We start from the raw sequence: 26,023 nt of genomic DNA, 5'->3' as shown, positions 1-26,023 counted from the left end.
TTAATAAGGGGGAAATATTGATTAATAAATTGGGAATATTGGGAATAATTAATGGGGAAATATTGATTAATAAATTGGGAATATTGGGAATAAATAATGGGGAAATATTGATTAATAAATGGGGAATATTGGCAATAATTAATGGGGGAATATCGATTAATAAATAGGGAATATTGGGAATTAATAGTGGGGAAATAATGATTAATAAATTGGGAATATTGGGAGTAATTAATGGGGGAAATATTGATTAATAAATGGGGAATATTGGGAACTAATAATGGGGAAATAATGATTAATAAATGGGCAATATTGGGAGTAATTAATGGGGAAATATTGATTAATAAATGGGGAATATTGGGAACTAATAATGGGGAAATAATGATTAATAAATGGGGAATATTGGGAGTAATTAATGGGGAAATATTGATTAATAAATGGGGAATATTGGGAATATAAATTAATAAATACTGATAATAAATTGGGAATATTGGGAATTAATAACGGGGAAATATTGATTAATAAATGGGGAATATTGGGAATAAATAATGGGGAAATATTGATTAATAATTTGGGAATATTGGGAGTAATTAATGGGGAAATATTGATTAATTAATGGGGAATATTGGGAATTAATAATGGGGAAATATTGATTAATAAATTGGGAATATTGGGAACTAATAATGGGGAAATATTGATTAATAAATGGGGAATATTGGGAGTAATTAATGGGGAAATATTGATTAATTAATGGGGAATATTGGGAATTAATAATGGGGAAATATTGATTAATAAATTGGGAATATTGGGAACTAATAATGGGGAAATATTGATTAATAAATGGGGAATATTGGGAGTAATTAATGGGGAAATATTGATTAATAAATTGGGAATAAATAATGGGGGAAATTTGATTAATAAATTGGGAATATTTGGAATACTTAATGCAGTAAATATTGATTAATAAATGGGGAATATTGGGAATAATTAATGGGGAAATATTGATTAATAAATTGGGAATATTGGGAATTAATAATGGGGGAAATATCGATTAATAAATGGGGAATATTGGGAATTAATAATGGGGGAAATATCGATTAATAAATTGGGAATATTGGGAATAATTAATGGGCGAATATTGATTAATAAATTGGGAATATTTGGAATAATTAATGTAGTAAATATTGATTAATAAATGGGGAATATTTGGAATAATTAATGTGGTAAATATTGATTAATAAATGGGGAATATTGGAAATTAATAATGGGGGAAATATTGAATAATAATTTGGGAATATTGGGAATTAATAATGGGGAAATATTGATTAATAAATGGGGAATATTGGGAATTAATAATGGGGAAATATTGATTAATAAATTGGGAATATTGGGAGTAATTAATGGGGAAATATTGATTAATAAATAGGGAATATTGGAAATTAATTAATGGGGAAATATTGATTAATAAATGGGGAATATTGGGAATTAATAATGGGGAAATATTGATTAATAAATGGGGAATATTGGGATTAATTAATGGGGAAATATTGATTAATAAATGGGGAATATTGGAATTAATAATGGGGAAATATTGATTAATAAAGTTGGGCAAATGAGGAATGAAATGGTAAAAATAAGAATTAAGAAATGGAAAAAATTGGAATTTAAAGGGTGGAAAAATGAGAAATTAAATGGAAAAACACCAATAAAAAAATGGGGAAAAATCAAAATTAAAAATGCTTAAAAAACCCAAAATTCAACAGAAAAATAATAATTAAAAAAGGGGAAAAATTGCAATTAAAAACATTTAAAATATTTGAAATTAAATGGAAAAATAAGAATAAAAAATGGGGAAAATTGGAATTAAAAAAGGTGGAAAAATGAGAAATTGAGTGGAAAAATAAAATAAAAAATGGGGAAAAAATTGGAATTTGAAAGGTGAAAAAATGAGAAATTAAATGGAAAAATAAGGATTAAAAATAGGAAAAAATTGGAATTAAAAAGGTGGAAAAATGAGAAATTAAATGGAAAAAAAATCCATAAAAATGTGGAAAAATGGAATGAAAACGGTGGAAAAAATTCGAAATTAAATGGAAAAAATCCAATAAAAAATGGAAAAAAATTGAAATTAAAAATGCTTAAAAAACCCAAAATTCACCAGAAAAATAAAATTTAAAAATAGGAAAATATTGGAATTAAAAAGGTGGAAAAATGAGAAATTAAATGGAAAAATAAGGATTAAAAATAGGTAAAAATTGGAATTAAAAAGGTGGAAAAATAAGAATAAAAAAATGGGGAAAATTGGAATTAAAATGGCGGAAAAATGAGAAATTAGATGGAAAAATAAAAATAAAAATTGGGGGAAAATTGCAATTAAAACATGTAAAATATTTGAAATTAAATGGAAAAATAAGGATTAAAAATAGGAAAAAAATGGAATTAAAAAGGTGAAAAAATGGGAAAAAATGCAATTAAAAGGTGGAAAAATGACAAAATAATTGGAAAAAATCCAATAAAAAATGGGAAAAAATTGAAATTAAAAATATTTAAAATATTTGAAATTAAATGGGAAAATAAGAATAAAAAATGGGAAAAATTGAAATTAAAAAGGTGGGAAAATGAGAAATTAAATGGAAAAATTTCAATAAAAATGGGAAAAAATTGGAATTCAAAATATTTAAAAAATGAGAAATTAAATAGAAAAATAAGAACAAAAATGGATAAAAATTGGAATTAAAAAGGTGGAAAAATTCGAAATTAAATGGAAAAACAAAAATAAAAAATGGGGAAAAATTGGAATTAAAAAGGTGAAAAAATAAGAATAAAAAATTGGAATTAAAAATGTTTAAAAAATTCGGAATGGAATGGAAAAATAAGAATAAAAAATGGGAAAATTTGAATTAAAAAGGTGAAAAATGAGAAATTAAATGGAAAAATAAGAATAAAAAATGGGAAAAAATTGCAATTAAAAGGATGGAAAAATAAAAATAAAAAATGGGAAAAATGGAATTAAAATGGCGGAAAAATGAGAAATTAAATGGAAAAAATCCAACAAAAATGGGGAAAAAATGGAATTAAAAAGGTGGGAAAATGAGAAATTAAATGGAAAAATAAGAATAAAAAATGGGAAAAATTGAGATTAAAAAGGTGGGAAAATGAGAATAAAAATAGGACAAAAATTGGAAAAAATTGCAATTAAAATGGCGGAAAAATGAAAAATTGAATGGAAAAATACCAAAAAAAAAAGGGAAAAAATTGGAATTAAAAAGGTGAAAAATGAGAATTTGAATGGGAAAAATTTCAATAAAAAATGGGAAAAAATGGAATTAAAAAGGTGGAAAAATGAGAATAAAAATAGAAAAATAAGAATAAAAAGTGGGAAAAATTGAGATTAAAAGGGTGGAAAAATGAGAAATTAAATGGAAAAATAAGAATAAAAAATGGGAAAAAATTGCAATTAAAAGGATGGAAAAATAAAAATAAAAAATGGGAAAAATTGGAATTAAAATGGCGGAAAAATGAGAAATTAAATGGGAAAAATCCAATTAAAAATATGGAAAAAATTGAATAAAAAATGTTTAAAAAATAAGAAATTTAGTGGAAAAATAAAAATAAAAAATAGGAAAAAATTGCAATTAAAAAGGTGGAAAAATAAGAATAAAAAATGGGAAAATTGGAATTAAAAAGGTGAAAAAATGAGAAATTAGATGGAAAAATAAAAATAAAAATGGGGAAAAATTGCAATTACAAACATGTAAAATATTTGAAATTAAATGGAAAAATAAGGATTAAAAATAGGAAAAAATTGGAATTAAAAAGGTGGAAAAATGAGAAATTAAATGGAAAAAGAAGAATAAAAAATGGGGAAAATTGGATTAAAAGACTGGAAAAATAAGAATAAAAAATGGGAAAAAATTGGAATTAAAATGGCGGAAAAATGAGAATTTGAATGGGAAAAATCAAACAAAAAATGGGAAAAAATTGGAATTAAAATGGCGGAAAAATGAGAAATTAAATGGAAAAAATCCAACAAAAAATGGGAAAATAATGGAATTATAAAGGTGGAAAAATAAGAAATTAAATAGAAAAATAAGAATAAAAAATGGGAAAAATTGAGATTAAAAGGTGGGAAAATGAGAATAAAAATAGGACAAAAATTGGAAAAAATTGGAATTAAAATGGCGGAAAAATGAAAAATTGAATGGAAAAATACCAAAAAAAAAGGGAAAAAATTGGAATTAAAAAGGTGAAAAATGAGAATTTGAATGGGAAAATAAGAATAAAAAATGGGAAAAATGGAATTAAAATGGCAGAAAAATTCGAAATTAAATGGGAAAAAATCCAATTAAAAATATGGAAAAAATTGAATAAAAAATGTTTAAAAAATTCGAAATTAAGTGGAAAAATAAAATTTAAAAATAGGAAAAATTGGAATTAAAAAGGTGGAAAAATAAGAATAAAAAATGGGGAAATTGGAATTAAAAAGGTGAAAAATGAGAAATTAATTCAACAAAAATGGGAAAAATTCAACAAAAAATGGGAAAAAAATTGGAATTAAAAACCATTTAAAATATTTGAAATTAATTGGAAAAATAAGGATTTAAAATAGGAAAAAATTGGAATTAAAAAGGTGAAAAAATGAGAAATTAAATGGAAAAATTTCAATTAAAAATGTGGAAAAAATTCGAAATTAAATGGGAAAAATCCAATAAAAATATGGAAAAAATTGAATTAGAATGTTTAAAAAATTCGAAATTTAATGGAAAAATAAGAATAAAAAATGGGAAAAAATTGGAATTAAAAAGGTGGGAAAATGAGAATAAAAAATAGGACAAAAAAGGGAAAAATTGGAATTAAAAAGGTGAAAAATGAGAATTTGAATGGGAAAAATTCCAATAAAAAACGGGAAAAAATTGGAATTAAAAAGGTGAAAAATGAGAATTTGAATGGGAAAAATTAAAATAAAAAATGGGAAAAAATTGGAATTAAAATGGCGGAAAAATAAGAATAAAAAATGGGAAAAATTGAGATTAAAAAGGTGGGAAAATGAGAATAAAAATAGGACAAAAATTGGAAAAAATTGCAATTAAAATGGCGGAAAAATGAAAAATTGAATGGAAAAATACCAAAAAAAAAGGGAAAAAATTGGAATTAAAAAGGTGAAAAATGAGAAATTAAATAGAAAAATAAGAATAAAAATGGGAAAAATTGGAATTAAAAAGGTGGAAAAATGAGAAATTAAATAGAAAAATAAGAATAAAAAATGGGAAAAAATTGCAATTAAAAGGATGGAAAAATAAAAATAAAAAATGGGAAAAATGGAATTAAAATGGCGGAAAAATTTGAAATTAAATGGGAAAAAATCCAATTAAAAATATGGAAAAAATTGAATAAAAAATGTTTAAAAAATTCGAAATTTAGTGGAAAAATAAAATTTAAAAATAGGAAAAAATTGGAATTAAAAAGGTGGAAAAATAAGAATAAAAAATGGGGAAAATTGGAATTAAAAAGGTGAAAAATGAGAAATTAGATGGAAAAATAAAAATAAAAAATGGGAAAAAATTGGAATTAAAATGTGGAAAAAGGAGAATAAAAATGGGACAAAAATGGGAAAAAATTGGAATTAAAATGGCGGAAAAATGAGAAATTAAATGGAAAAAATCCAACAAAAATGGGAAAAAAATGGAATTAAAAAGGTGGAAAAATAAGAAATTAAATGGAAAAATAAGAATAAAAAATGGGAAAAATTGGAATTAAAAAGGTGAAAAAATGACAAATTATTGGAAAAATACCAATAAAAAATGGGAAAAAATTATGATTAAAAAAGTGGGAAAATGAGAAATTCAGTGGGAAAAATTTCAATTCAAATGTGGAAAAAAATCGAAATTAAATGGGAAAAAATCCAATAAAAAATGGGGAAAAATTCAAATGAAAAACCCTTAAAAAAACCCAAATTCACCAGAAAAACAAAATTTAAAAATAGGAAAAAATTGGAATTAAAAAGGTGGAAAAATAAGAATAAAATATGGGAAAAAATAGGAATGAAAATGGCGAAAAAATGAGAAATTCAGTGGGAAAAATTTCAATAAAAATGGGGAAAAAATTGGAATTAAAAAGGTGAAAAAATGAGAAATTAGATGGAAAAATAAAAAGAAAAAATGGGGAAAAAATTGGAATTAAAATGTGGAAAAATGAGAAATTAGATGGAAAAAATCCAACAAAAAATGGGAAAATAATGGAATTATAAAGGTGGAAAAATAAGAAATTAAATAGAAAAATAAGAATAAAAAATGGGAAAAATTGAGATTAAAAAGGTGGGAAAATGAGAATAAAAATAGGACAAAAATTGGAAAAAATTGGAATTTAAATGGTGGGAAAATGAGAAATTAAATAGAAAAATACCAAAAAAAAAGGGAAAAAATTGGAATTAAAAAGGTGAAAAATGAGAATTTGAATGGGAAAAAATCCAACAAAAATGGGAAAAAATGGAATTAAAAAGGTGGAAAAATAAGAAATTAAATGGAAAAATAAGAATAAAAAGTGGGAAAAATTGAGATTAAAAGGGTGGGAAAATGAGAAATTAAATGGAAAAATAAGAATAAAAAATGGGAAAAAATTGCAATTAAAAGGATGGAAAAATAAAAATAAAAAATGGGAAAAATTGGAATTAAAATGGCGGAAAAATTCGAAATTAAATGGGAAAAAATCCAATTAAAAATATGGAAAAAATTGAATAAAAAATGTTTAAAAAATTCGAAATTTAGTGGAAAAATAAAATTTAAAAATAGGAAAAAATTGCAATTAAAAAGGTGGAAAAATAAGAATAAAAAATGGGGAAAATTGGAATTAAAAAGGTGAAAAAATGAGAAATTAAATGGAAAAATAAGGATTAAAAATAGGTAAAAATTGGAATTAAAATGTGGAAAAAGGAGAATAAAAATGGGACAAAAATGGGAAAAATTGGAATTAAAATGGCGGGAAAATGAGAATTTGAATGGGAAAAATCCAACAAAAATGGGGAATAAATGGAATTAAAAAGGTGGGAAAATGAGAAATTAAATGGAAAAATTAAAATAAAAAATGGGAAAAAATTGGAATAAAAAAGGTGGAAAAATGAGAATTTGAATGGGAAAAAATCCAATAAAAATGGGAAAAAATTGGAATTAAAAAGGTGGAAAAATAAGAAATTAAATGGAAAAATAAGAATAAAAAATGGGAAAAAATGGAATTAAAAAGGTGGAAAAATGAGAAATTAAATGGAAAAATAAGAACAAAAATAGGAAAAAATTATGATTAAAAAAGTGGGAAAATGAGAAATTCAGTGGGAAAAATTTCAATAAAAATGTGGAAAAAATTCGAAATTAAATGGGAAAAAATCCAATAAAAAATGGGGAAAAAATTCAAATGAAAAACCCTTAAAAAAACCCAAATTCACCAGAAAAACAAAATTTAAAAATAGGAAAAAATTGGAATTAAAAAGGTGGAAAAATAAGAATAAAATATGGGAAAAAATTGGAATGAAAATGGCGAAAAAATGAGAAATTCAGTGGGAAAAATTTCAATAAAAATGGGGAAAAAAATGGAATTAAAAAGGTGAAAAAATGAGAAATTAGATGGAAAAATAAAAATAAAAAATGGGAAAAAATTGGAATTAAAATGTGGAAAAATGAGAAATTAAATGGAAAAAATCCAACAAAAAATGGGAAAATAATGGAATTATAAAGGTAGAAAAATAAGAATAAAAAATGGGAAAAATTGAGATTAAAAAGGTGGGAAAATGAGAATAAAAATAGGACAAAAATGGGAAAAAATTGGAATTAAAAAGGTGAAAAATGAGAATTTGAATGGGAAAATAAGAATAAAAAATGGGAAAAATGGAATTAAAATGGCAGAAAAATTCGAAATTAAATGGGAAAAAATCCAATTAAAAATATGGAAAAAATTGAATAAAAAATGTTTAAAAAATTCGAAATTTAGTGGAAAAATAAAATTTAAAAATAGGAAAAATTGGAATTAAAAAGGTGGAAAAATAAGAATAAAAAATGGGGAAAATTGGAATTAAAAAGGTGAAAAAATGAGAAATTAGATGGAAAAATTCAACAAAAATGGGAAAAAATTGCAATTACAAACATGTAAAATATTTGAAATTAAATGGAAAAATAAGGATTAAAAATAGGAAAAAATTGGAATTAAAAAGGTGGAAAAATGAGAAATTAAATGGAAAAAGAAGAATAAAAAATGGGGAAAATTGGATTAAAAGACTGGAAAAATAAGAATAAAAAATGGGAAAAAATTGCAATTAAAATGGCGGGAAAATGAGAAATTAAATGGAAAAAATCCAACAAAAAATGGGAAAATAATGGAATTAAAAAGGTGGAAAAATAAGAAATTAAATGGAAAAATAAGAATAAAAAATGGGAAAAATTGCAATTAAAAAGGTGGGAAAATGAGAAATTAAATAGAAAAATAAGAATAAAAAATGGGAAAAATTGAGATTAAAAAGGTGGGAAAATGAGAATAAAAATAGGACAAAAATGGGAAAAAATTGGAATTAAAAAGGTGAAAAATGAGAATTTGAATGGGAAAAATTCCAATAAAAAAGGGGAAAAAATTGGAATTAAAATGGCGGAAAAATGAGAATTTGAATGGGAAAAATTAAAATAAAAAATGGGAAAAAATTGGAATTAAACTGGCGGAAAAATGAGAATTTGAATGGGAAAAAATCCAATAAAAAATGGGAAAAAATTGGAATTAAAAAGGTGAAAAATGAGAATTTGAATGGGAAAAATTCCAATAAAAATGGGAAAAAATTCAAATGAAAAACCCTTAAAAAACCCCAAATTCACCAGAAAAACAAAATTTAAAAATAGGAAAAAATTGGAATTAAAACGGTGGAAAAATAAGAATAAAATATGGGAAAAAAATTGGAATTAAAATGGCGGAAAAATGAGAAATTAAATGGAAAAATAAAAATAAAAATTGGGGAAAAATTGCAATTAAAACATGTAAAATATTTGAAATTAAATGGAAAAATAAGGATTGAAAATAGGAAAAAATTGGAATTAAAAAGGTGAAAAAATGAGAAATTAAATGGAAAAATTTCAATAAAAATGGGAAAAAATTGGAATTCAAAATATTTAAAAAATGAGAAATTAAATAGAAAAATAAGAACAAAAATGGATAAAAATTGGAATTAAAAAGGTGGAAAAATTCGAAATTAAATGGAAAAACAAAAATAAAAAATGGGGAAAAATTGGAATTAAAAAGGTGAAAAAATAAGAATAAAAAATTGGAATTAAAAATGTTTAAAAAATTCGGAATGGAATGGAAAAATAAGAATAAAAAATGGGAAAATTTGAATTAAAAAGGTGAAAAATGAGAAATTAAATGGAAAAATAAGAATAAAAAATGGGAAAAAATTGCAATTAAAAGGATGGAAAAATAAAAATAAAAAATGGGAAAAATGGAATTAAAAAGGTGGAAAAATGAGAAATTAAATGGAAAAATAAGAATAAAAAATAGGAAAAAATTGCAATTAAAAAGGTGGAAAATAAGAATAAAAAATGGGAAAAATTGGAATTAAAATGGCGGAAAAATGAGAAATTAAATGGAAAAAATCCAACAAAAATGGGGAAAAAATGGAATTAAAAAGGTGGGAAAATGAGAAATTAAATGGAAAAATAAGAATAAAAAATGGGAAAAAATTGGAATTAAAATGGTGGGAAAATGAGAATAAAAATAGGACAAAAAGAGGAAAAAATTGGAATTAAAATGGCGGAAAAATGAGAAATTAAATGGAAAAAATCCAAAAAAAATGGGAAAAAATGGAATTAAAAAGGTGAAAAATGAGAATTTGAATGGGAAAAATTAAAATAAAAAATGGGAAAAAATTGGAATTAAAATGGTGAAAAATGAGAATTTGAATGGGAAAAATTAAAATAAAAAATGGGAAAAAATTGGAATTAAAAAGGTGGAAAAATAAGAAATTAAATGGAAAAATAAGAATAAAAAATGGGAAAAATTGAGATTAAAAAGGTGGGAAAATGAGAATAAAAATAGGACAAAAATGGGAAAAAATTGGAATTAAAAAGGTGAAAAATGAGAATTTGAATGGGAAAAATTCCAATAAAAAATGGGAAAAAATTGGAATTAAAAAAGGTGAAAAATGAGAATTTGAATGGGAAAAATTCCAATAAAAATGGGGAAAAATTCAAATGAAAAACCCTTAAAAAACCCCAAAATTCACCAGAAAACCAAAATTTAAAAATAGGAAAAAATTGGAATTAAAAAGGTGGAAAAATAAGAATAAAATATGGGAAAAAATTGGAATGAAAATGGCGAAAAAATGAGAAATTCAGTGGGAAAAATTTCAATAAAAATGGGGAAAAATTGGAATTAAAATGTGAAAAAAGGAGAATAAAAATGGGACAAAAATGGGAAAAAATTGGAATTAAAATGGCGGAAAAATGAGAAATTAAATGGAAAAAATCCAACAAAAAATGGGAAAATAATGGAATTAAAAACGTGGAAAAATAAGAAATTAAATAGAAAAATAAGAATAAAAAATGGGAGAAATTGAGATTAAAAAGGTGGGAAAATGAGAATAAAAATAGGACAAAAATTGGAAAAAATTGGAATTAAAATGGCGGGAAAATGAGAAATTAAATGGAAAAAATCCAACAAAAAATGGGAAAAAATTGCAATTAAAAAGGTGGGAAAATGAGAATAAAAATAGGACAAAAATTGGAAAAAATTGCAATTAAAATGGCGGAAAAATGAAAAATTGAATGGAAAAATACCAAAAAAATGGGAAAAAATTGGAATTGAAATGGTGAAAAAATGAGAAATTGTACAGAAAAATAAGAACAAAAATAGGAAAAAATTATGATTAAAAAAGTGGGAAAATGAGAAATTCAGTGGGAAAAATTTCAATTCAAATGTGGAAAAAATTCGAAATTAAATGGGAAAAAATCCAATAAAAAATGGGACAAAATTCAAATGAAAAACCCTTAAAAACCCCAAAACTCACCAAAAAACCAAAATTTCCAACCAGATAAAAATTCCCATTAAAATGCTCAAAAACTCCATTTTTTTTTGGACGTCCTCAGTGCACCAACGGGCACCTGATGTGCGCCGGCTGCTTCATCCACCTGCTGGCCGACTCGCGCCTCAAGGAGGAGCAGGCCACGTGTCCCAACTGCCGCTGCGAGATCTCCAAGAGCCTCTGCTGCCGCAACCTGGCCGTGGAGAAGGCGGTCAGCGAGCTGCCGGCCGAGTGCGGCTTCTGCGCCCGCCAGTTCCCCCGCTCCCTCCTCGAGCGCCACCAGAAGGACGAGTGCCAGGACAGGTCCGGGGGAATTTGGGATTGGGATTTTTGGAGGTTTTATGGAGTCTGCAGGTGTTGTTTGGTGGAGTCCTGGTGGTTTGGGGCGGTTCCGAGGTGGTTTGGGGTGGTTTTGGGTGGTGGGACAGCAGGAACATCTCGAGATCTTCATTGGATCCACAGCAGCAGGACTGTGAGGAAAGCTGAAAGAATTTTTGGGGTTTTTGAAGGATTTTTGGTGGTCCTGGGGTGGTTTTGGGTCTATTCAGGGCGGTTTTGGGTGGTGGGAGACCTCAAAGTTCTTGAGATCTTCATTGGAGCAGCACCAGAAGGACCATCAAGGTGGCTGATGGATGGGAATGGTCCTGGCTGGGAATTCTCCCATTTTTTGGGGGGATTTTTGGGGATTTTGGGGCCGGTTTGGTGCTGGTGGGATGTGGCCGTGGAGAAGACGGTCAGCGAGCTGCCGGCCGAGTGCGGCTTCTGCGCCCGCCAGTTCCCCCGGTCCCTCCTCGAGCGCCACCAGAAGGACGAGTGCCAGGACAGGTCCGGGGGAATTTGGGATTGGGATTTTTGGAGGTTTTATGGAGTCTGCAGGTGTTGTTTGGTGGAGTCCAGGTGGTTTGGGGTGGTTTTAAGGTGGTTTTTGGTGGTTTTGGGTGGTGGGACAGCAGGAACATCTCGAGATCTTCATTGGATCCACAGCAGAACGAGTGTGAGGATGGGTGAAGGATTTTATGGGGTTTTTGAAGGATTTTTGGTGGTCCTGGGGTGGTTTTGGGTCTATTCAGGGCAGTGTTGGTGGTTTTGGGTGGTGGGACACCTCAAAGTCCTTGAGATCTTTGGAGCTCCACCAGAAGGACGAGTGCCAGGACAGGTCCGGCGGAATTTGGGATTGGGTTTTTTGGAGGTTTTATGGAGTCTGCAGGTGTTGTTTGGTGGAGTCCAGGTGGTTTGGGGTGGTTCCGTGGTGGTTTGGGGTGGTTTTGGGTGGTGGGACAGCAGGAACATCTCGAGATCTTCATTGGATCCACAGCAGAACGAGTGTGAGGGTGGGTGAAGGATTTTATGGGGTTTTTAAGGGGTTTTGGTGGATTCCTGGTGCTTTGGGGTGAATCTGGGGTGGTTTTGGGTGGTTTTTGGTGGTGGGACACCTCAAAGTTCTTGAGATCTTCATTGGAGCAGCACCAGAAGGACCATCAAGGTGGCCGATGGATGGGAATGGTCCTGGCTGGGAATTCTCCCATTTTTTTGGGGGATTTTTGGGGATTTTGGGGCCGGTTTGGTGCTGGTGGGATGTGGCCGTGGAGAAGGCGGTCAGCGAGCTGCCGGCCGAGTGCGGCTTCTGCGCCCGCCAGTTCCCCCGGTCCCTCCTCGAGCGCCACCAGAAGGACGAGTGCCAGGACAGGTCCGGGGGAATTTGGGATTTGGATTTTTGGAGGTTTTATGGAGTCTGCAGGTGTTGTTTGGTGGAGTCCAGGTGGTTTGGGGCGGTTCCGTGGTGGTTTTTGGTGGTTTTGGATGGTGGGACACCTCAAAGTTCTTGAGATCTTTGGAGCTCCACCAGAAGGACGAGTGCCAGGACAGGTCTGGGATTTTGGGAATTTTGGGAATTTTTTTGGAGGTTTTATGGAGTCTGCAGGTGTTGTTTGGTGGACTCCAGGTGGTTTGGGGTGGTTCTGAGGTGGTTTGGGGTGGTTTTGGGTGGTGGGACAGCAGGAACATCTCGAGATCTTCATTGGATCCACAGCAGAACGAGTGTCAGTAAAGGCACAAGATTTTATGGGGTTTCTAAGGAGTTTTGGTGGATTCCTGGTGGTTTGGGGTGGTTTGGAGATGGTTTTGGGTGGTTTTTGGTGTTGGGACACCTCAAAGTTCTTGAGATCTTCATTGGATCCACAGCAGAACGAGTGTCAGGAGACAGGAAAGATTTTATGGGGTTTTTAAAAGGATTTTTGGTGGTTTTAGGGTGGTTTTTGGTGGTTTTGGATGGTGGGACACCTCAAAGTCCTTAAGATCTTTGGAGCTCTACCAGAAGGACGAGTGCCAGGACAGGTCCGGGATTTTGGGAATTTTGGGAAATTTTTTTGGGTTTTTTTGGAGGTGTTCTGGAGTCTCCAGGTGTTGTTTGGTGGAGTCCAGGTGGTTTGGGGTGGTTCTGAGGTGGTTTTTGGTGGTTTTGGGTGGTGGGACACCCAGAACATCTCGAGATCTTCATTGGGTCCAGAGCAGAACGAGTGTCAGGATGGGTGAAGGATTTTATGGGGTTTCTAAAGGGTTTTGGTGGATTCCTGGTGCTTTGGGGTGGTTTCAAGGTGGTTTTTGGTGGTTTTGGGTGGTGGGACAGCAGGAACATCTCGAGATCTTCATTGGATCAGCAGCAGAACGAGTGTGAGGAAAGCTGAAAGAATTTTTGGGGTTTTTAAGGGGTTTTGGTGGATTCCTGGTGGTTTGGGGTGAATCTGGGGTGGTTTGGGGTGGTTTCGGGGTGGTGGGACACCTCAAAGTTCTTGAGATCTTCATTGGAGCAGCACCAGAAGGACCATCAAGGTGGCTGATGGATGGGAATGGTCCTGGCTGGGAATTCTCCCATTTTTTGGGGGGATTTTTGGGGATTTTGGGGCCAGTTTGGTGCTGGTGGGATGTGGCCGTGGAGAAGGCGGTCAGCGAGCTGCCGGCCGAGTGCGGCTTCTGCGCCCGCCAGTTCCCCCGCTCCCTCCTCGAGCGCCACCAGAAGGACGAGTGCCAGGACAGGTCCGGGGGAATTTGGGATTGGGTTTTTTGGAGGTTTTATGGAGTCTGCAGGTGTTGTTTGGTGGAGTCCAGGTGGTTTGGGGCGGTTCCGAGGTGGTTTGGGGTGGTTTTGGGTGGTGGGACAGCAGGAACATCTCGAGATCTTCATTGGATCAGCAGCAGAAGGAGTGTGAGGAAAGCTGAAAGAATTTTTGGGGTTTTTGAAGGATTTTTGGTGGTCCTGGGGTGGTTTTGGGTCTATTCAGGGCAGTGTTGGTGGTTTGGGGTGGTGGGAGACCTCAAAGTTCTTGAGATCTTCATTGGAGCTCCACCAGAAGGACCATCAAGGTGACTGATGGATGGGAATGGTCCTGGCTGGGAATTCTCCCATTTTTTGGGGGGATTTTTGGGGATTTTGGGGCCAGTTTGGTGCTGGTGGGATGTGGCCGTGGAGAAGGCGGTCAGCGAGCTGCCGGCCGAGTGCGGCTTCTGCGCCCGCCAGTTCCCCCGCTCCCTCCTTGAGCGCCACCAGAAGGACGAGTGCCAGGACAGGTCCGGGGGAATTTGGGAATTTCGGGATTTGGATTTTTGGAGGTTTTATGGAGTCTGCAGGTGTTGTTTGGTGGAGTCCTGGTGGTTTGGGGTGGTTTTAAGGTGGTTTTTGGTGGTTTGGGGTGGTGGGACACCAAGAACATCTCGAGATCTTCATTGGGTCAGACGCAGAAGGAGTGTGAGGAAAGCTGAAAGATTTTTGGGGTTTTTGAAGGATTTTTTGTGGTCCTGAGGTGGTTTTGGGTCTATTCGAGGTGGTTTGGGGTGGTTTTGGGTGGTGGGACAGCAGGAGCATCTCGAGATCTTCATTGGATCCACAGCAGAACCAGTGTCAGGATGGATGAAGGATTTTATGGGGTTTCTAAAGGGTTTTGGTGGATTCCTGGTTCTTTGGGGTGGTTCCGTGGTGGTTTGGGGTGGTTTCGGGTGGTGGGACAGCAGGAACATCTCGAGATCTTCATTGGATCCACAGCAGAACGAGTGTGAGGAAAGCTGAAAGAATTTTTGGGGTTTTTGAAGGATTTTTGGTGGTCCTGGGGTGGTTTTGGGTCTATTCAGGGCAGTGTTGGTGGTTTTGGGTGGTGGGACACCTCAAAGTCCTTGAGATCTTTGGAGCTCCACCAGAAGGACGAGTGCCAGGACAGGTCCGGGGGAATTTGGGATTGGGTTTTTTGGAGGTTTTATGGAGTCTGCAGGTGTTGTTTGGTGGAGTCCAGGTGGTTTGGGGTGGTTCCGTGGTGGTTTGGGGCGGTTCCGGGTGGTGGGACAGCAGGAACATCTCGAGATCTTCATTGGATCAGACGCAGAAGGAGTGTGAGGAGAGGCGAAAGATTTTATGGGGTTTCTAAGGAGTTTTGGTGGATTCCTGGTGCTTTGGGGTGAATCTGGGGTGGTTTGGGGTGGTTTGGGGTGGTGGGACACCTCAAAGTTCTTGAGATCTTCATTGGAGCAGCACCAGAAGGACCATCAAGGTGGCCGATGGATGGGAATGGTCCTGGCTGGGAATTCTCCCATTTTTGGGGGGATTTTTGGGGATTTTGGGGCCGGTTTGGTGCTGGTGGGATGTGGCCGTGGAGAAGGCGGTCAGCGAGCTGCCGGCCGAGTGCGGCTTCTGCACCCGCCAGTTCCCCCGCTCCCTCCTCGAGCGCCACCAGAAGGACGAGTGCCAGGACAGGTCCGGGGGAATTTGGGATTGGGTTTTTTGGAGGTTTTATGGAGTCTGCAGGTGTTGTTTGGTGGAGTCCTGGTGGTTTGGGGTGGTTTTAAGGTGGTTTGGGGTGGTTTTGGGTGGTGGGACACCCAGAACATCTCGAGATCTTCATTGGGTCCAGAGCAGAACGAGTGTCAGGATGGGTGAAGGATTTTATGGGGTTTCTAAAGGGTTTTGGTGGATTCCTGGTTCTTTGGGGTGGTTTGGAGATGGTTTGGGGTGGTTTTGGGTGGTGGGACAGCAGGAACATCTCGAGATCTTCATTGGATCAGCAGCAGAATGAGTGTGAGGAAAGCTGAAAGAATTTTTGGGGTTTTTGAAGGATTTTTGGTGGTCCTGGGGTGGTTTTGGGTCTATTCAGGGCGGTTTTGGTGGTTTTGGGTTGGTGGGACACCTCAAAGTTCTTGAGATCTTTGGAGCTCCACCAGAAGGACGAGTGCCAGGACAGGTCCGGTGGAATTTGGGATTGGGTTTTTTGGAGGTTTTATGGAGTCTGCAGGTGTTGTTTGGTGGAGTCCAGGTGGTTTGGGGTGGTTTTAAGGTGGTTTGGGGTGGTTTTGGGTGGTGGGACAGCAGGAACATCTCGAGATCTTCATTGGATCCACAGCAGAACGAGTGTCAGGATGGGTGAAGGATTTTATGGGATTTCTTAGGGGTTTTGGTGGATTCCTGGTGCTTTGGGGTGGTTTGGAGATGGTTTGGGGTGGTTTTGGGGTGGTGGGACACCTCAAAGTTCTTGAGATCTTCCTTGGAGCAGCACCAGAAGGATGTTGGGGATTTGTTGGTGATTTTTGGGGGGATTTATTGGATTTTTGGGGCATTTTTTGGGGCTTTTGGGTTCATTTTTGGTGCTTTTGGGCTGGTGGGACACCTCAAAGTTCTCGAGATCTTCCTTGGTCCACCACCAGAAGAAACATGAGGACATCTGAGCCCTGGGCACGATCCTGGCTGGGATTTTTACCAATTTATGGGAATTTTTGGGCCATTTTTCTCCTCAATTTCTCCAGAACCTCCAGAATTGTCCCCAAACTGGAATTGTCCCCAAACTGGAATTGTCCCCAAACTGTCCCCATTTTTGTCCCCGTCTCTCCAGGGTGACCCAGTGCAAGTACAAACGCATCGGGTGTCCCTGGCAGGGCCCCTTCCACGAGCTCTCGGTGCACGAGGCCGAGTGCTCCCACCCCACCAAGACGGGCAACGAGCTCATGGACATCCTGGACGAGATGGACCAAACGCGCAAGAAGGAGATGCAGCTCTACAACAGCATCTTCAGCCTGCTCAGCTTCGAGAAGATCGGCTACACCGGTATGGAGGACCACCAGCGGTCCACCAAAGTCCACACGTTCTGGGCCTTTCCAGAAGGTTCTATGGGTTCTCCAAGGGTTTCCCATGGTTTCCAGAAGGTTCTATGGAGTCCCTCAAGGGTTCTCCATGGTTTCCAGAAGGTTTTATGGAGTTCTCCAAGGGTTCTCAGAAGGTTTCCAGAAGGTCCTATGGGTTCTCCAAGGGTTCTCCAAGGGTTCTCAGAAGGTTTTTAGTGGTTGTCCAAGGGTTTTCCATGGTTTCCAGAAGGTTCTATGGGTTCTCCAAGGGTTCTCCAAGGGTTCTCAGAAGGTTTTTAGTGGTTGTCCAAGGGTTTTCCGTGGTTTCCAGAAGGTTCTATGGGTTCTTCAAGGGTTTCCAGAAGGTTTTCAGAAGGTTTTTAGTGGTTCTCCAAGGGTTCTCCATGGTTTCCAGAAGGTTCTATGGGTTCTCCAAGGGTTCTCAGAAGGTTTTTAGTGGTTGTCCAAGGGTTTTCCATGGTTTCTCCAAGGGTTCTCCAAGGGTTCTCAGAAGGTTTTTAGTGGTTGCCCAAGGGTTTTCCGTGGTTTCCAGAAGGTTCTATGGGTTCTTCAAGGGTTTCCAGACGGTTTTCAGAAAGTTTTATGGGGTTGTCCAAGGGTTTTCCGTGGTTTCCAGAAGGTCCTATGGGTTCTCCAAGGGTTCTTAGAAGGTTTTTAGTGGTTGTCCAAGGGTTTCCCATGGTTTCCAGAAGGTTTTATGGGTTCTTCAAGAGTTCCCAGAAGGTTCTATGGGGTCTCCAAGGGTTCCCAGAAGGTTTCCAGAAGGTTCTATGGAGTCCCTCAAGGGTTCTCAGGAGGTTCTCAGGAGGTTCTATGGGTTCTCCAAGGGTTTCCCATGGTTTCCAGAAGGTTCTATGGAGTTCTCCAAAGGTTCCTAGAAGGTTCTCAGGGTTCTCCAAGGGTTCTCCATGGGTTTCCAGAAGCTTTTATGGAGTTCTCCAAGGGTTTCCAGAAGGTTCTATGGAGTCCTCTAAGGGTTTCCCATTGTTTCCAGAAGGTTCTATTGTTTCTCCAAGTGTTCTCCATGGTTTCCAGAAGGTCCTATGGGGTCTCCAAGGGGTCTCCAAGGGGTCTCAGAAGGTTCCCAGAAGGTTTTTAGTGGTTGCCCAAGGGTTCTCCAAGGGTCCCAGAAGGTTCCCAGAAGGTTCTATGGGTTCTCCATGGGTTCCTAGAAGGTTTTTAGGAGGTTCTATGGGTTCTCCAAGGGTTCTCAGAACGTTCTCAGAAGGTTTTATGGGGTTCTCCAAGGGTTCCCAGAAGGTTTCCAGAAGGTTCTATGGGTTCTCCAAGGGGTCTCCATGGTTCTCAGAAGGTTCCTAGAAGGTCCTATGGGTTCTCCAAGGGTTCTCAGAAGGTTTTTAGTGGTTGTCCAAGGGTTTTCCGTGGTTTCCAGAAAGTTCTATGGGGTCTCAGAGGGTTCTCCATGGTTTCCAGAAGGTTCTATGGGGTCTCCAAGGGGTCTCCAAGGGGTCTCCAAGGGTTCTCAGAAGGTTTTTAGTGGTTGTCCAAGGGTTTTCCGTGGTTTCCAGAAGGTCCTATGGGTTCTTCAAGAGTTCCCAGAAGGTTTTATGGGGTTCTTCAATGGTTTCCTATGGTTGCCAGAAGGTTCTATGGGGTCTCCAAGGGTTTCCCATGGTTTCCAGAAGGTTCTATGGAGTTCTCCAAGGGTTCCCAGAAGGTTTCCAGAAGGTTTTATGGAGTTCTCCATGGTTCTCACAAGGTTCACAGAAGGTCCTATGGGTGCTCCAAGGGTTCTCAGAAGGTTTTTAGTGGTTGTCCAAGGGTTCTCCATGGTTTCCAGAAGGTTCTATGGGTTCTCCAAGGGTTCTCAGAAGGTCTTTAGTGGTTGTCCAAGGGTTTCCAGAAGGTTCTATGGGTTCTCCAAGCGTTCTCCAAGGGTTCTCAGAAGGTTTTTAGTGGTTCTCCAAGGGTTCTCCATGGTTTCTAGAAGGTCCTATGGGATCTCCAAGGGTTCCCAGAAGGTTCTATGGGTTCTCTGGGAGTTTCCAGAAGGTTCTATGGAGTTCCCAAGGGTTCTCCAATTGTTCCCAGAAGGTCCTATGGGTTCTCCAAGGGTTCTCAGAAGGTTCCCAGAAGGTTTTATGAAGTGCCTCAAGGGTTCTCCATGGTTTTCAGAAGGTTCCATGGGTTCTCCAAGAGTTTCCAGAAGGTTCTATGGGTTGTCCAAGGGTTCTCAGAAGGTTCTCAGGAGGTTTTATGGTGTCCTCAAAGGGTTCTCCATGGTTTCCAGAAGCTTTTATGGAGTCCTCAAAGGGTTTCTAGAAGGTTCTATGGGTTCTCCAATGGTTTCCAGAAGGTTCCCAGAAGGTTTTTAGTGGCTCTCCAAGGGTTTCCCATGGTTTCCAGAAGGTTCTATGGGGTCTCCAAGGGTTCCCAGAAGGTTTCCAGAAGGTTCTATGGAGTCCCTCAAGGGTTCTCAGGAGGTTCTCAGGAGGTTCTATGGGTTCTCCAAGGGTTTCCCATGGTTTCCAGAAGGTTCTATGGAGTTCTCCAAAGGTTCCTAGAAGGTTCTCAGGGTTCTCCATGGGTTTCCAGAAGCTTTTATGGAGTTCTCCAAGGGTTTCCAGAAGGTTCTATGGAGTCCTCCAAGGGTTTCCTATTGTTTCCAGAAGGTTGTATTGCTTCTCCAAGGGTTCTCCAAGGGTTTCCAGAAGGTCCTATGGGTTCTCCAAGGGTTCCTAGAAGGTTCCCAGAAGGTTTTTAGTGGTTGCCCAAGGGTTTCCCATGGTTCCCAGAAGGTCCTATGGGTTCTCCAAGGGTTCCTAGAAGGTTTCCAGAAGGTTCTATGGAGTCCCTCAAGGGTTCTCCATGGTTTCCAGAAGGTTCTGTGGGTTCTCCAAGGGGTCTCAGAAGGTTTTTAGTGGCTCTCCAAGGGTTTCCCATGGTTCCCAGAAGGTCCTATGAGTTCTTCAAGGGTTCCCAGAAGGTTTCCAGAAGGTTCTATGGAGTCCTCCAAGGGTTCTCCATGGCTTCCAGAAGGTTCCATGGGTTCTCCAAGGGTTCTCAGAAGGTTTTTAGTGGTTGCCCAAGGGTTCTCCATGGTTTCCAGAAGGTTCAATGGGTTCTCCAAGGGTTCTCAGAACGTTCTCAGAAGGTTTTATGGAGTTCTCCAAGGGTTCTCAGAAGGTTTCCAGAAGGTTCTATGGGTTCTCCAAGGGTTCTCCATGGGTTCCTAGAAGGTTCTCAGGAGGTTCTATGGGTTCTCCAAGGGTTTCCCATGGTTTCCAGAAGGTTCTATGGAGTTCTCCAAAGGTTCCTAGAAGGTTCTCAGGGTTCTCCAAGGGTTCTCCATGGGTTTCCAGAAACTTTTATGGAGTTCTCCATGGGTTTCCAGAAGGTTCTATGGAGTCCTCCAAGGGTTTTCCCATTGTTTCCAGAAGGTTCTATTGTTTCCCCAAGGGTTCTCCATGGTTTCCAGAAGGTTCTGTGGGTTCTCCAAGGGTTCTCCAAGGGTTCTCCAAGAGTTCCCAGGAGGTTTTATGGGGTTCTCCAAGGGTTTTCCATGGTTCCCAGAAGGTTCTATGGGGTCTCCAAGGGGTCTCCAAGGGTTCCTAGAAGGTTTTTAGTGGCTCTCCAAGGGTTCTCCATGGTTTCCAGAAGGTTCTATGGGGTCTCCAAGGGTTTCCCATGGTTTCCAGAAGGTCCTATGGGGTCTCCAAGGGTTCCTAGAAGGTTTCCAGAAGGTTCTATGGAGTCCCTCAAGGGTTCTCCATGAGTTTCCAGAAGGTTCTATGGGGTCTCCAAGGGTTCCCAGAAGGTTTCCAGAAGGTTCTATGGAGTCCCTCAAGGGTTCTCAGGAGGTTCTCAGGAGGTTCTATGGGTTCTCCAAGGGTTCTGCATGGTTTCCAGAAGGTTCTGCGGGTTCTCCAGGAGTTTCTAGAAGGTTCTATGGAGTCCTCCAAGGGTTCTCCATGGCTTCCAGAAGGTTCCATGGGTTCTCCAAGGGTTCTCCAAGGGTTTCTAGAAGGTTTCCAGAAGGTTCCATGGGGTTCTCCATGGAAGAAGGTTTCCAGAAGGTTCCATGCGTTGTCCATGGTTTCCAGAAGGTTCCATGGGTTCTCCATGGTTTCCAGAAGGTTCCATGGGTTCTCCAAGGACTTTTCCAGGATTTTCCAGAATTTCCCGACAATTTTTCTTTTTCGGGGTCGTGGATTTTCCACCATTTCCCCCAAATTTTTCCCACTTTTCATCGGCCGCGCAAAGGAAATTTGGGGATTTCTGCTGCAATTCCAGGAGAGTTCGGGCTTGGGGGAGGAAATTTGGGAATTTTCTGGGATCCTGGTGACGATTCCGGGAATTTTGTAGGATCCTGGTGGTTTCTTTTGGGATCTGATCGGAATTTTGGGAATTTTGTGGGATCTGAGGAGAAATTTGGGAATTTTGTAGGATCTTGACAAATCCTTGTGGCATCCAATGAAAATTCTGGAATTTTGTGGGATCCTGGGGAATCCCTTTGGGATCTGATCAGAATTCCGGGAATTTTGTAGGATCCTGGTGAACCCTTTTAGGATCTGATCAGAATTTTGGGAATTTTGTGGGATCCTGGTGAAGCCCCTTGGAAACTTGGGATCATTTTGGGAATTTTGTAGGATCCTGGTGAATCCCTGTGGGATCTGATCAGAATTTTGGGAATTTTGTAGGATCCTGGTGGAACCACTTGGAAACCTGGGATCATTTTGGGGAATTTTGTGGGATAACGATGAATCCTTGTAGGATCTGGTGAAAATCTTGGGAATTTTGTAGGATCCTGGTGAATCCTTCTGGGATCCGTTGACAATTCCTGGAATTTTGTAGGATCTGAGGAGGAATTTTGTAGGATCTTGACAAATCCTTGTGGCATCCAATGAAAATTCCGGGAATTGTGTAGGATCCCGGTGAACCCTTTTGGGATCTGATCAGAATTTTGGGAATTCTGTGGGATCCTGGTGGAACCACTTGGAAACCTGGGATCATTCTGGGAATTTTGCGGGATAACGCTGAATCCTTGTAGGATCTGGTGAAAATGTTGGGAATTTTGTAGGATCCTGGTGGAATCCTTGTAGGATCTGATCGGAATTTTGGGAATTTTGTGGGATCCTGGTGAATCCCTGTAGCCCCCGGTGACAACTCCTGGACCCGTCCCCGCCCCTGTGACCCCGCACACACTCCCTGACCCCTCCCTGACCCCTCCCTGACCCCTCCCTGACCCCTCCCTGACCCCTCCCTGACCCCTCCCTGACCCCTCCCACCCCATTCTCCCTGGGACCCCAACCCCTCCTTCTCCCACCGCTTTTCTCCAAATTTTTCCCAAAATTTTCCCGATTTTTCCCCAATTTTTTCCCGATTTTCCCCCGATTTTTCCCCTTTTTTTTCCCAATTTTCCCTAATTTTTTCCTGATTTTTTCCCGATTTTTCCCCAATTTTTTCCCAATTTTTCCCCCATTTTTCCCCGATTTTTCCCCGATTTCTCCCCGATTTTTTTCCAATTTTTCCCCAATTTTTCCCGATTATTCCCCGATTTTTTCCTGATTTTTCCCTGATTTTTCCCCGATTTTTTTCCCGATTTTCCCCCGATTTTCCCCCAATTTTTTCACGATTTTCCCCCAATTTTTCTCCTGATTTTTCCCCGATTTTTCCCATGTTTTTTCCCGATTTTTCCTCGATTTTTTCCCGATTTTTCTCCAATTTTTCCCCTCTTTTTTTCCCAATTTTTCCCGATTTTTTTCCCAATTTTTTCCCGATTTTCCCCCAATTTTTTCCCGATTTTTCCCAATTTTTCCCCAATTTTTTCCTGATTTTTCCCCGATTTTTTCCCCGATTTTTTCCCCGATTTTTTCCCGATTTTTTTCCCGATTTTTCGCCGATTTTTTCCCGATTTTTGCCCAATTTTTCCTTGATTTTTCCCCGATTTTTTTCCTGATATTTTCCCCCGATTTTTTCCCAATTTTTTCCCATTTTTCCCCAATTTTTTCCCGACTTTTTCCCAATTTTTTCCTCGATTTTTCGCAATTTTTTCTCCGATTTCTCCCAATTTTTTTCCTGATATTTTTCCTCGATTTTTCCCCTATTTTTTCCTGATTTTTTCCCGATTTCCCCCCGATTTTCCCCCAATTTTTTCTCCGATTTTTTCCTGATTTTTTCCCTGATATTTTTCCTCGATTTTTCCTCGATTTTTCCTGATATTTTCCCAATTTTTCCCGATTTTTTCCCGATTTTTCCCTGATTTTTCCCCGTTTTTGTCCCGATTTTTCCCGATTTTTTCCTGATTTTTCCCTGATTTTTCCCGATTTTTTCCTGATTTTTTTCCCAATTTTGTCCCGATTTTTCCCGATTTTTCCCCGATTTTCCCCAATTTTTTCCCGATTTTTCCCCCGATTTTTTTCCCGATTTTTTCCCAATTTTTTCCCGATTTTTTCCCAATTCTTCCCCAATTTTTCCCTGATTTTTCCCCGATTTTTTCCCTATTTTTCCCCAATTTTTTCCTGATTTTTCCCTGATTTTTCCCGATTTTTTCCTGATTTTTTTCCCAATTTTGTCCCGATTTTTCCCGATTTTTCCCCGATTTTCCCCAATTTTTTCCCCGATTTTTTTCCCGATTTTTTCCCAATTTTTTCCCGATTTTTTCCCAATTCTTCCCCAATTTTTCCCTGATTTTTCCCCGATTTTTTCCCTATTTTTCCCCAATTTTTTCCCGATTTTTTCCCGATTTTTCCCCGATTTTTTCCCGATTTTTTCTCCGATTTTTCCCAATTTTTTTCCTGATATTTTTCCCCGATTTTTTCCCGATTTTTCCTCGATTTTTCCCCAATTTTTTCCCGATTTTTCCCCGATTTTCCCCTGATTTTTTCCTGATTTTTTTCCCAATTTTTCCCCGATTTTCCCCCAATTTTTTCTCCGATTTTTTCCCAATTTTTCCTGATATTTTTCCTCGATTTTCCCCCGATTTTCCCCCAATTTTTTCCCAATTTTTTCCCGATTTTCCCCCAATTTTTTCCCGATTTTGTCCCGATTTTCCCCGATTTTTTCCCGATTTTTTCCTGATATTTTTCCTCTATTTTTTCCCGATTTTTCCCCTATTTTTTCCCGATTTTTTTCCCAATTTTCCCCCGATTTTCCCCCAATTTTTTCCCAATTTTTTCCCCTTTTTCCCCCAATTTTTTTCCGATTTTGTCCCGATTTTCCCCGATTTTTTCCCGATTTTTCCCCGATTTTTTTCCTGATATTTTTCCTTGATTTTTCCCCGATTTTTCCCCGATTTTTTTCCCGATTTTCCCCCGATTTTCCCCCAATTTTTTCCCAATTTTTTCCCGATTTTCCCCCAATTTTTTCCTGATTTTGTCCCGATTTTCCCCGATTTTTTCCCGATTTTTTCCCGATTTTTCCCCGATTTTTTCCCGATTTTTTTCCCGATTTCCCCCCGATTTTCCCCCAATTTTTTCCCAATTTTTTCCCGATTTTCCCCCAATTTTTTCCCGATTTTGTCCCAATTTTCCCCGATTTTTTCCCGATTTTTCCCCGATTTTTTTCCTGATATTTTTCCTTGATTTTTTCCCGATTTTCCCCCGATTTTCCCCCAATTTTTTCCCGATTTTCCCCCAATTTTTTCCCTATTTTCCCTGATTTTTTCCCGATTTTCCCCCGATTTTTCCCCGATTTTTTTCCCCGATTTTTCCCCCGATTTTTCCCCAATTTTTCCCCGATTTTCCCCCGATTTTTCCCCGATTTTCCCCCGATTTTTTCCCCGATTCATCCCCGTTTTTCCCCCTTTCCCCCAGAGGTGCAGTTCCGCCCGTACCGCACGGACGACTTCATCACGCGCCTCTACTACGAGACGCCGCGCCTGACCGTGCTCAACCAGACGTGGGTGCTGAAGGCGCGCGTCAACGACTCGGAGCGCAACCCCAACCTGTCGTGCAAGCGCACGCTGAGCTTCCAGCTGATCCTCAAGAGCAAGGTCAACTCGCCCATGGAGTGCTCCTTCCTGCTCCTCGAGGGGCCCTACGACGACGTCAAGATCCGCCCCGTCATCTACCACTTCGTCTTCAGCAACGAGAGCAACGAGACCGACTACATGGCGCTGCCCATCGTCGACTCGGTGGAGTGCAACAAACTGCTGGCGGCCAAGAACATCAACCTGCGGCTTTTTATATTCCAGATCCAAAAATAAAGCGCCCGCGTGACTTCGGCCTTTTTTCCGGGGACTGGGCGGGCGGGGTTCGGTTTTTGGTTTTTTTTCTGTTTTTTTGGGGGGTTTTTTTGGGTTTTTTTGGGGTTTTTTTTTTGGGGGGGGGGTGAGGGCGGGGAGAGGAGGAGGAGGAGGCGGTGATGGTGATGGTGATGATGATGGTGATGATGAGGAGGAGTTTTGGCTGCGGCGTCGGCGTTGTCGGCGTTGATGGCGTCGGACGCGGCGGGGAAGGCGGCGGAAGCATTAAAGGAAGCGGAGTTGACGTGGTTGAGAGTGGGTTGGGAGAGGGAAAAAAGGGGTTGGAAATGGGTGGGAATGGGTTGAAAAAGAGAAAAAATGGTGGGTGAGCGAATGGGATTGCCTTGGAACCGTCAAAAATGGGTTGGAAGTGACAAAAATGGGTTGGAAGCAGCAAAAATTGGTGGTGAGCGAATGGAACGGCCTTAAAACATCAAAAGAATGGGTTGGAAGAGACAAAAATGGGTTGGAAGTGATGAAAATGGGTTGGAAGAGACAAAAGTTGGTGGTGAGCGAATGGAATTGGCTTGGAACCATCAAAAGTGGGTTGAAATCGGTGAAATTGGGTTGGAAAAGGCAAAAATTGGTGGTGAGGGAATGAAATTACATTGGAACCATCAAAAGTGGGTTGGAAAAGACAAAAATGGTTTTAAGGCTGC

The 26,023-nt window shown here is 37.9% G+C and overlaps 1 protein-coding gene across 2 annotated transcripts in view; it reads left to right on the top strand.

Moving 5' to 3' along the window:
* ZFTRAF1 (zinc finger TRAF-type containing 1) overlaps window positions 1–25,338 on the top strand; it is a 34,323-nt gene extending 8,985 nt beyond the window's left edge. Inside the window, exons 2-4 of one of the 2 annotated variants that reach the window (XM_066570040.1) lie at window positions 11,106–11,344; window positions 16,909–17,120; window positions 24,934–25,338. In XM_066570040.1, the coding sequence (XP_066426137.1) occupies window positions 11,106–11,344; window positions 16,909–17,120; window positions 24,934–25,325 (843 nt within the window). In that variant the 3' untranslated portion in view covers window positions 25,326–25,338. Of the gene's footprint in view, window positions 1–11,105; window positions 12,519–16,908; window positions 17,121–24,933 lie in introns of those variants that run through there. The other variant, XM_066570039.1, reaches the window with a different exon arrangement.
* Window positions 25,339–26,023: the final 685 nt, after the last annotated feature.

Source organism: Molothrus aeneus, unplaced genomic scaffold (genome assembly GCF_037042795.1).
Source record: "Molothrus aeneus isolate 106 unplaced genomic scaffold, BPBGC_Maene_1.0 scaffold_198, whole genome shotgun sequence".
Taxonomy (NCBI): Eukaryota; Metazoa; Chordata; class Aves; order Passeriformes; family Icteridae; genus Molothrus; species Molothrus aeneus.
Note: the sequence above shows the minus strand (reverse complement) of the source record. Positions and strands in the feature narration are given on the sequence as shown.